The 12,140-nt window shown below is 43.7% G+C and overlaps 1 protein-coding gene across 1 annotated transcript in view; it reads left to right on the plus strand.

The window, feature by feature from the left end:
- Positions 1-2,515: 2,515 nt before the first annotated feature.
- LOC309543733 (T-box transcription factor TBX22-like) overlaps positions 2,516-12,140 on the plus strand; it is a gene marked incomplete at its 3' end in the record, with an annotated part of 60,418 nt that continues 50,793 nt past the window's right edge. The window contains exon 1 of the mRNA XM_082276179.1: positions 2,516-2,648. Within this exon, the coding sequence (XP_082132305.1) occupies positions 2,626-2,648 (23 nt within the window). The 5' untranslated portion in view covers positions 2,516-2,625. The remainder of the gene's footprint in view (positions 2,649-12,140) is intronic.

Below are 12,140 nucleotides of genomic sequence, written 5' to 3' on the forward strand. Positions count from 1 at the left end.
AGAGAGGAGGGGCAGGAGGAGGAGGGGAGGGACAAGAGGAGGAGCGGTAAGAGGAGGGAGCGAAGAAGGCGGAGGGGAAGACAAGGGAGAGAGGAAGGAGGAGGGGGAGGAGGAAGTAGAGAGGGAGGAGGGGGAGGAGGGGGAGGGGGAGGAGAAGGTGGGGAAGGAGGGGGAGGAGGAGGGAAAGAGGAGGAGGAGGAAGATGAGGAGTAGGGGGTGGAGAAGGAGGAGGAAGAGAAGGAAGAGGAGGAGCAGGAGGAGGCACGGCAGGGGGAGCAGGAGGAGGTGGAGGGAGAGGAGAGGAGTAGAAGGGGGAGGAGTGGGCATGAGCAGGGGGGAGAAAAAGGCGGAAGGGACAGAGGGAGGAGGAGGAGGGAGAGGAGGGGGAAGAGAGAGGGAGGAGGGGGAGAGTGGAGGTGGGGCAGAGGAGGGGGAGAAGGAAGAGGGGAAGGGGGAGTAGGAGGAGAAGGGGTAGGAAGAGGAGGAGGTGGGAGAGGGGAGGGGGAGGAGGGAGAGAGGAAGGAGGAGGAGGAAGAGGTAGGGGGAGGAGAAGAAGGAGGGGGAAGAGTAGGAGGGGAGGATGAGAAGAGGGAGGAGGAGCAGGAGGAGAAGGGGAGGAGGAGAAGAGGGGGGAGCAGGAGGAGGAGGGAGAGGAGGAGGAAGGGTAGGAGGAGAAGAGTAGGAGAAGAGGGAGGAGGAGCAGGAAGAGGAGGGGGATGAGAGAGGAGGAGGGAGGATGAGGAAGAGGAAGAGGGGAGCGGGAGGAGGAGAAGGATGAGGAGGAGCGGGAGGAGGAGGGGGAGGTCCCAGGCTGCTGCGCAAAGATATTATGCAAAACCGTGGTTTGCGAAGTGCCAAAACCCCCCGCCCCCCCCATCCCCCACCAGGGTCCCTATAGATTGGGGTCTCTATAAATGGGGGGATTCATATAAATATGAGTCCCTATAGGTAAGTCTCTCTTCTCTCTGTACTCTGATTGGGGGACTCTCTTTACTCAGGTTGGGGGTCCTCCTCCTCCTCTGCACTCTGATTGGGGGTCTCTCTGTATGCAGGTTGGGGGTCTCTGCACTGTGATTGGGGTTCTCTCTTTGCAGTCTCTCTGTACTCAGAGGGGTTGGGGGTCTCTCTTCTCTGTACTCGGGTTGGGGGTCTCTTTGTACTCAGGGTGGGGATCTCGCTGTACACAGGTTGGGGGTTTCGCTTCTCTTTACTCGGGTTGGGGGTCTCTCTGTACTCTGATTGGGGGTCTCTCTTTGTAGTCTCTCTGCACACAGGTTGGGGGTCTCTCTCTGTACTCAGTTTGGGGGTCTCTCTCTGTACTCTGATTGGGGGGTCTCTCTGTACACAGGTTGGGGGTCTCTCTGTACACAGGTTGGGGGTCTCTCTTCCCTCTCTGTACACAGGTTGGGGGTCTCTCCTCTCTGTACACAGGTTGGGGGTCTCTCTTCCCTCTCTGTACACAGGTTGAGGGTCTCTCCTATCTGTACTCAGTTTGGGGGTCTCTCTCTGTACTCTGATTGGGGGGTCTCTCTGTACACAGGTTGGGGGTCTCTCCTCTCTGTACTCAGGTTGGGGGTCTCTCTGTACACAGGTTCAGGGTCTCTCCTCTCTGTACACAGTTTGGGCGTCTCTGTACTCAGGTTGGGGGTCTCTCCTCTCTGTTCTCAGGTTGGGGTCTCTCCTTTCTGTACTCAGTTTGGGGGTCTCTCTCTGTACTCTGATTGGGGGGTCTCTCTGTAAACAGGTTGGGGGTCTCTCCTCTCTGCACACAGTTTGGGCGGTCTCTGTACTCAGGTTGGGGGTCTCTCTGTACACAGGTTGGGGGTCTCTCCTCTCTGTACAGAGGTTGGGGGTCTCTCCTCTCTGTACGCAGGTTGGAGGTCTCTCTGCACACAGGTTGGGGGTCTCTCTGTACACAGATTGGGGGTCTCTTCTCTCCGTATGCAGGTTGGGGGTTTCTCTGTACACAGATTGGGGGTCTCTTCTCTTCCTACGCAGGTTGGGGGTCTCTTCTCTTCGTACACAGGTTGGGGTCTCTTCTCTTCGTACGCAGGTTGGGGGTCTCTTCTCTCCTCTGTGCTCAGGTTGGGGGTCTCTGTACTCTGATTGGGGGTCTCTCTTTGCAGTCTCTCTGTACTCAGGTTGGGGTCTCTCCTCCCCTCCTCAGTGATTGGTGGGCGGAGGGAGGGTCCCCTGGGGCCCCTGTACTGGGCAGCTGTGAGGAGGAGAATTGGGACTCATTTCTCCTCTGAGCAGAGATCGGAGAAGATCGGATCGGGGCCCCTAGAGGGGAAGGATGGCGCTGAGCTCCCGGGCCCGGTCCTTCTCGGTGGAGGCGCTGGTGGGGAAGAGGAAGCTGGAGGAGCCAGGGGCCACAGAGGACAAGGAGCACCTGAGGGACCCCGGGACTGAGGAGCCGGGTTAGTGGGGAAACCCAATTCTATCCCCTCCCCCCCGATGTATGATACGGGGACCGCTCACACTCTGTACCCCCGTTGTGTCCCCGCAGAAAAAAGATCCAAATCCGCGGCGCCCCTTTCCCCCGCCTGCGCGGAGCGCCCTCCGGTCCAGGCGGAGCTGCAAGGCGGAGATCTATGGAGGAGATTCCATGAGATCGGAACCGAGATGATCATCACCAAGGCGGGCAGGTACCCTCCCCCCCTCATATACTATGTGCCCCCCTCCACCCTTATATACTATGTGCCCCCCTCCACCCTTATATACTATGTGCCCCCCCTCCACCCCCGTATACTATGTGCCCCCCTCCACCCCTATATACTATGTGCCCCCCTTCCACCTCCATATACTATGTGCCCCCATCCACCCTTATATACTATGTGCCCCCCTCCACCCTCCGATACTATGTGCCCCCCTCCACCCTCATATACTATGTGCCCCCATCCACCCTTTATATACTATGTGCCCCCCTCCACCCTCCGAAACTATGTGCCCCCCTCCACCATCCTATACTATGTGCCCTCCTCCAGCCTTATATACTATGTGCCCTCTTCCACCCTCATATACTATGTGCCCTCCTCCAGCCTTATATACTATGTGCCCTCTTCCACCCTTATATACTATGTGCCCCCCCTCCACCCCCGTATACTATGTGCCCCCCTCCACCCGTATATACTATGTGCCCCCCCCTCCACCCTTATATACTATGTGCCCCCCTTCCACCTCCATATACTATGTGCCCCCCCTCCCCCCCCATATACTATGTGCCCCCCTCCACCCTTATATACTATGTGCCCCCCCTCCACCCCCGTATACTATGTGCCCCCCTCCACCCCCGTATACTATGTGCCCCCCTCCACCCCTATATACTATGTGCCCCCCTTCCACCTCCATATACTATGTGCCCCCCCTCCACCCTCATATACTATGTGCCCCCATCCACCCTTATATACTATGTGCCCCCCTCCACCCTCCGATACTATGTGCCCCCCTCCACCCTCATATACTATGTGCCCTCCACCCTCAAATGCTATGTGCCCCCCTCCACCCTCATATACTATGTTCCCCCATCCACCCTTATATACTATGTGCCCCCCCTCCACCTTCCTATACTATGTGCCCTCCACCCTCATATACTATGTGCCCCCCTAGACCTTCCTATACTATGTGCCCTCCACCCTCAAATACTATGTGCCCCCCCTCCACCTTCCTATACTATGTGCCCTCCACCCTCATATACTATGTGCCCCCCTCCACCTTCCTATACTATGTGCCCTCCACCCTCATATACTAGGTGCCCCCCTCCACCTTCCTATACTATGTGCCCCCCACCCTCATATACTATGTGCCCCCCTAGACCTTCCTATACTATGTGCCCCCCACCCTCATATACTATGTGCCCCCCTAGACCTTCCTATACTATGTGCCCTCCACCCTCAAATACTATGTGCCCCCCTCCACCTTCCTATACTATGTGCCCCCCACCCTCAAATACTATGTGCCCCCCCCTCCACCTTCCTATACTATGTGCCCCCCACCCTCATATACTATGTGCCCCCCTAGACCTTCCTATACTATCTGCCCTCCACCCTCAAATACTATGTGCCCCCCCTCCACCTTCCTATACTATGTGCCCTCCACCCTCATATACTATGTGCCCCCCTAGACCTTCCTATACTATGTGCCCCCCACCCTCATATACTATGTGCCCCCCCTCCACCTTCCTATACTATGTGCCCCCCACCCTCATATACTATGTGCCCCCCCCCCTCCACCTTCCTATACTATGTGCCCCCCTCCACCCTCATATACCACGTGTTATGTCCATCTCCTGGAAAAATAGACCCTATATACCGTTTATTATATACAGGAGTTATATATAGAATCAGCAGCAAGTAACCCCATATACTGCCAGTTATATTACATCAGTTTGTACTTATATACCGTGTACTATCTATATATAGAGAGTGTATATACCGTGTACTATCTATATATATAGAGAGAGAGTGTATATACAGTGTAATATCTATAGAGAGAGAGTGTATATACCGTGTACTATCTATAGAGAGAGAGTGTATATACAGTGTACTATCTATATATATATATAGAGAGAGAGTGTATATACCGTGTACTATCTATATATAGAGAGTGTATATACCTTGTACTATCTATATATAGAGAGTGTATATACCGTGTACTATCTATATATATAGAGAGAGAGTGTATATACCGTGTACTATCTATATATAGAGAGTGTATATACCTTGTACTATCTATATATAGAGAGTGTATATACCGTGTACTATCTATATATAGAGAGTGTATATACCGTGTACTATCTATATATAGAGAGTGTATATACCGTGTACTATCTATATATATAGAGAGAGTGTATATACCGTGTACTATCTATATATAGAGAGTGTATATACCGTGTACTATCTATATATAGAGAGAGAGTGTATATACCGTGTACTATCTATATATAGAGAGTGTATATACCGTGTACTATCTATATATAGAGAGTGTATATACCGTGTACTATCTATATATAGAGAGTGTATATACCGTGTACTATCTATATATAGAGAGTGTATATACAGTGTACTATCTATATATATAGAGAGAGTGTATATACCGTGTTCTATCTATATATATATAGAGAGAGAGTGTATATACCGTGTACTATCTATATATAGAAAGAGAGTGTATATACCGTGTACTATCTATAGAGAGAGAGTGTATATACCGTGTACTATCTATATATAGAGAGTGTATATACCGTGAACTATCTATATATATATATAGAGAGAGTGTATATACAGTGTACTATCTATATATATAGAGAGAGAGTGTATATACAGTGTAATATCTATAGAGAGAGAGTGTATATACCGTGTACTATATATATATATATAGAGAGAGTGTATATACCGTGTACTATCTATATAGAGAGAGTGTATATACCGTGTACTATCTATATATAGAAAGAGAGTGTATATACAGTGTACTATCTATATATAGAGAGAGAGTGTATATACCGTGTACTATCTATAGAGAGAGAGTGTATATACCGTGTACTATCTATATATATAGAGAGAGAGTGTATATACCGTGTAATATCTATATATAGAGAGTGTATATACCGTGTACTATCTATATATATATAGAGAGAGTGTATATACCGTGTACTATCTATATATAGAGAGAGAGTGTATATACCATGTACTATCTATAGAGAGAGAGTGTATATACCGTGTACTATCTATATATATATAGAGAGAGTGTATATACAGTGTACTATCTATATATATAGAGAGAGAGTGTATATACCGTGTACTATCTATAGAGAGAGAGTGTATATACCGTGTACTATCTATATCTATAGAGAGAGAGTGTATATACCGTGTACTATCTATATATATATAGAGAGAGTGTATATACCGTGTACTATCTATATATATAGAGAGAGAGTGTATATACCGTGTACTATCTATAGAGAGAGAGTGTATATACCGTGTACTATCTATATATATAGAGAGAGAGTGTATATACTGTGTAATTTATATATATATATACAGAGAGAGAGAGTATACATAGTGCGGTGTATAGTATATATAATGTGCGATTCAAATATTGTATATACGATTGAAACTCATTATAATAAATATAAATCCCCCCGGAATGTCACAGACGTTCTATAGCCCCCCAACTCTTCCCTCTCCACCAGAATATATTTTCGGGGTTCATTCCTGGATGGATTTTGGGGTGTTTTAAGTGCAGAAATGAGATTTTCCGAAAAGTTTAGATGATAATATTCTGTGTACCCGGAGATAAGAATTCCCTCATTGTATGTATATATTCCTGTATACTGTGTGTACATTCTATATACAATATTCCTATCCATTCATATAAAATATCCCGATAAATTATATGTATAATAATCATATACAGTCATATATAATCGTCCCATATATTGTATATTCCTATCCATTCATATATCATTTCCCCCAGACATTCCATATACTGATATATATATAAACACTCATATAATTTCCCTATTTATATATAGAAATAATATCCTCATAATATATTTTCCAGTCATATATAACCTTCCTATACATTATATATACAGAGCTATTATACAATTATATAAAATGTACACCCAATGTGCCTGTTCAGTCATATATAACTTCCCTATAAATTATATATTCGGTATTATATGAGGCGCACATTGTATATTACGTTTTATATGGGGTATACATTGTATATTCAGTGTTATATGGGGTATACATTGTATATTCAGTGTTATATGGGGTATACATTGTATATTCAGTGTTATATGGGGTATACATACTATATTCGGTATATGGGGTGTACATTGTATATTCGGTATTATATAGGGTATACATATTATATTCGGTATGGGGTGTACATTGTATAATCGGTGTTATATGGGGTATACATTGTATATTCGGTATTATATGGGGTATACATTGTATATTCGGTATTATATGGGGAATAAATTGTATATTCGGTATTATATGGGGTATAAATTGTATATTCGGTATTATATGGGGTATACATTGTATATTCGGTATTATATGGGGAATAAATTGTATATTCGGTATTATATGGGGTATAAATTGTATATTCGGTATTATATGGGGTATAAATTGTATATTCGGTATTATATGGGGTATAAATTGTATATTCGGTATTAAATGATGTATAAAATGTATATTCGATATTATATGGGGTATAAATTGTATATTCGGTATTATATGATGTATACATTGTATTTTCGGTGTTATATGGGGTATACATATTATATTCGGTATGTGGTGTGTACATTGTATATTCTGTATTATATGGGGTATACGTTGTACATTCGGTGTATATGGGGTATACATATTATATTCGGTATATGGGGTATACATTGTATATTCTGTATTATATGGGGGTATACTTTGTACATTCGGTGTTATATGGGGTACACACTATATATTCATTTATTATATAGGGTATACATACTATATTCGGTATATGGGGTGTACATTGTATATTCGGTATTGTATGGGGTATATGTTGTATATTCTGTATTATATGGGGTATACGTTGTACATTCGGTGTTATATGGGGTACACACTATATATTCGGTATATGGGGTGTACATTGTATATTCAGTATTATATGGGGTATACACTATATATTAATTTATTATATGGAGTATACACTATATATTAATTTATTATATGGGGTATACATACTATATTCTGTAGATGGGGTGTACATTATATATTCGGTATCTGGGGTGTATATTCGGTATATGGGGTGTATATTCGGTATATGGGGTGTACATTGTATATTCGGTATATGGGGTGTACATTGTATATTCGGTATTGTATGGGGTATATGTTGTACATTCGGTGTTATATGGGGTACACACTATATATTCGGTATATGGGGTATACATTGTATATTCAGTATTATATGGGGTATACATACTATATTCTGTAGATGGAGTGTACATTATATATTCGGTATCTGGGGTGTATATTCAGGTATATGGGGTGTATATTCGGTATATGGGGTGTACATTATATATTCGGTATATGGGGTGTATATTCGGTATATGGGGTGTATATTCGGTATATGGGGTGTACATTATATATTCGGTATATGGGGTGTACATTATATATTCGGTATATTTTGGTGTACATTGTATACAGATGAGGATCCGGATGGGAATTCACCATTTGCTGCCCAGAGGAGGAATTTCTCCGAATATTTCCCACAAACTTCTCTGTTTATTCTGCTGGAGGAACAAACGGCAACCCACCAATGTCCTTTCCAGACCCCCCCCCCCCCCACCCAACTATCACCCCAATCCCCCCCCCCTCCCGATACAATTATAACCCCAATCCTTCCCCCTCTCCCACACAACTATCACCCCAATTATTCGGATTGTGAAGTCTCCTGCCTCATATATAACAGTTCACTTCTGATGATGCACAGACAGTTCATATTTCAGGTCGGGATTCCCTCTCCTCCTATACAAACCATCCAAGAGAGAAATATGAACTGTCTGTGGGAACAGAAATATAAAGCCTGTGATGTCACAAGTCCACTAATATAATCCGGATTGTGATGTCACATCTCTGATCCTGACATCATAATGTGACCTCATTACTGGGAGGATGAGAAGATGAATTACATTCCCTGTCTGTACATCACACCATGTATATACCATCAGTGATATATCCGGGTCACACTGTGACATCACATTTCTATATGATCCTCAGGCTGTCTCCCATCCAGACATGTGACGTCACAGATCTTACAATTACAGGAGAATGGAGAGCAGGTCAGGGATTGGCTGCCAAACAGAGGAATTCATCCAAAAAAATACATCACCTGTACAAATATCTATGTATGATGACGTCAGAGTCTGACATAAAAATACAACTAATAATAGCAATAATCATAATACTACAAATATACTAAAATTATACTTCTACGTCATACTACAAATATACTACTACGTCATCAGAAACAAACCCATTCATAAATATTACTGAGGGAATCCAGAGAGAAATGTGCGGAAAATTCTCAACTTCTTTCCTAAAGAAAATGTTATTATGTAACAAAAAACAAGAATAAATAAAATCAATCTGTCCATCCATCCAGCCATGCATCCATCCATCCCCCCATCCCTCCATCCCTCCATCTATCCATCCATCCATGCATCCATCCATCCATCCCTCCATCCGTCCGTCCATCCCTCCATCCCTCCATCCATCCCTCCATCCCCTCCATCCCTCCATCCATCCCTCCATCCCCTCCATCCCTCCATCCATCCGTCCATCCCTCCATCCATCCGTCCATCCCCTCCATCCCTCCATCCATCCCTCCATCCCTCCATCCATCCGTCCATCCCCTCCATCCCTCCATCCGTCCGTCCATCCCCTCCATCCCTCCATCCATCCCTCCATCCCCTCCATCCCTCCATCCATCCCTCCATCCCCTCCATCCCTCCATCCATCCGTCCATCCCTCCATCCATCCGTCCATCCCCTCCATCCCTCCATCCATCCCTCCATCCCTCCATCCATCCGTCCATCCCCTCCATCCCTCCATCCATCCGTCCATCCCTCCATCCATCCCTCCATCCCTCCATCCATCCGTCCATCCCCTCCATCCCTCCATCCATCCCTCCATCCCTCCATCCATCCGTCCATCCCTCCATCCATCCGTCCATCCCTCCATCCATCCCTCCATTCATCCATCTATTTTTGTATTGCTTTGCAAGAAAATTGTAATTTATTTGTACTATTATTATTATTATTATTATTATTAATAATAATAGTTATTAAATATTTCCTTTTCCGTTAGAATATAATAAAAATCAGCATCAAACCAAATCTATATATACACAGAATATATACACACAGAGTACACACAGAGTATACACAGAGTATATTTGTATCTCTATATAATTGTTCGGATTGCTTTGTAAGATAATTGTAATAATCAGTGGAAGTTGTGTAAAAAAATATATTTGGTATCAATTATTATTATTATTATTATTATATATTACTATTATTATTATTATTATTATTATTATTGGTAAGGATTTTTATTTATAAAATGTAACAAAGGAATAGAAAAGTTTTTTCCAGAATAATTTCATCAAATCAGAGAATTTTCACTCAGATCAGCGCTGAAACTCCAAAATAATTCGTCTCAAAGTGGATTTAATAATTATTATTATACAGGAATTATATATTATCATTATTATTATTATTATTATTATTATTATTATTATTATTATTATTGTTGAGGATTTCTGTGGCGCAGCGCTTTACACCATGAAATGAATAAAGAGATATTTTTATTCTCTATCGATCTTTACCATCCCCCCCCCCCCTTCTATATTATTATTATCTGGTGATCATTTATAAAATCTATATTTATATATCGGATGTGTGGATCGGCCGATCTATAATAATATTGGAATATTTCTTATTATTTTCTCTGTCAGGAATAAACTCTCCTATGGAGCGATAATATCGTGCGATGATTAGTGAATAGAGGGAGATTATCGCTCCATACTCCGGCGATGTCATTTCTTTATTTTCTCTCCTGAAAAGAAGATTTTATAAATTTGCGGATTTATGAAGATTTCTCTGAGGGTTTTTCCGATATTTGTAGATGGAAATCTCTCGGTGTGGGGGGGGGGGGGGCGATGGAAATCGATGTGCGATGATTGTATTCTGATTCTTATATTGATGAATATTTCCTGGAATTGCCCCCCTCCCCCTATAAAGAAATATTTGGGGGGGGGGGGAGGGGTATATTAATTGTTGGATATTTCGGATTGATGGGAAATATTTCTCGGATATTTTTTATTGATTGGAAGAAATTTTTCCGATAAGAGAAGTGAGAACTGTCAGCGATTATTTATCGGCACCGACACCCCCAATTTACTAACACCGGAGGGTGCAGATTGCGGTGCAGCGCTAAAACACAGAGGTGGGGGGGAGGGGGGGGGCATTTACTACTGGAGGGTGCAGATTGCGGTGTGGCTCTGCCTGGCAGCCAATCAGCTTCGATTTAGTTTCTTCCATGAAGCGTTTCTCCATTCACAGATTGGCTCTCGGATCGCTGCGATTCCCATGACAGGCAAAGCCCCCCAAACGCGGTGCGATTTTGCGCAATTGTCGCCCGAAGAATTGCAGTAAAATTGTGCAGACAGAATCACAGGGCACCCCTCCCCCATTAGAAGTTTTGGGTGTCAGGCGTCCGGCAATTCTGTTTTCGCAATTTTGCCGCAATTCATCAAATGCCAATCGCGACAAAATCGCACCGCATTTTGGAATCCATTGCAAGTCACAGGAATCGCATGGCGTCCCGCGATTTGCAATGTTTGGGGCAGAATGTCGGCGATTTTGCCCACATATTTGTGAATGGAGACTAATGCTGGCCATACATGCACAGAATTTCGGCCATTTGCTGACTGAACAATTATTCGTCATCGAAAGCGAATTTGCCACTAACTTACAGAATAAACTCTTTTACATAATCGTTTTCATGATTATAATGATCGTTCGATAACATGCACAATACGAGTCAGAATATTATTTTCGTTTCAATTTTACCATACACGTAACAACTTTTGAAGAAACGATAAAAGTTTTCGCTATGGATCCGTCCACATTAGCTGGGCACATGATTGAAATCGTCGGTAAACTTGTGTTCACTAATGGCCCGATTTTCGAACGATCTTTCCTAAAATGACCATTTTCGGCCGAAATTCTGTGCGTGTATGGCCAGCATTAGACCCCTTTCGACTTTCCCTGCGATTTGGGACTACAAAGTCACATGACCAATCGCACTCCATGATTTCCAATGAGTTCTGTTCATATCTATGCGACTTCAACTCGCAACGACTTCAGAGTATCTTCAGTACTTTGGGGCGATTTTAATGCGTTTTGAGGTCCACAGACGCCGGCATTGCTTCAAGTACAGCCAGAATCGTAGCAAAAAAATTGCAGGAAAATCGTGCAGCTTTTAAGTCGCAGAAATGTGACCCAGGCCTCCGAGCATTTCTGTAGTGCTTTCACACGAAAAGTCGCACAATTTTAGAGATTTTGCTGCAATTTTACTGCGATTCTGACTGGA

The sequence above is a fragment of the Pelophylax lessonae genome (genome assembly GCF_965119305.1).
Source record: "Pelophylax lessonae genome assembly, contig: HAP1_SCAFFOLD_335, whole genome shotgun sequence".
In the NCBI taxonomy this organism is placed as follows: domain Eukaryota; kingdom Metazoa; phylum Chordata; class Amphibia; order Anura; family Ranidae; genus Pelophylax; species Pelophylax lessonae.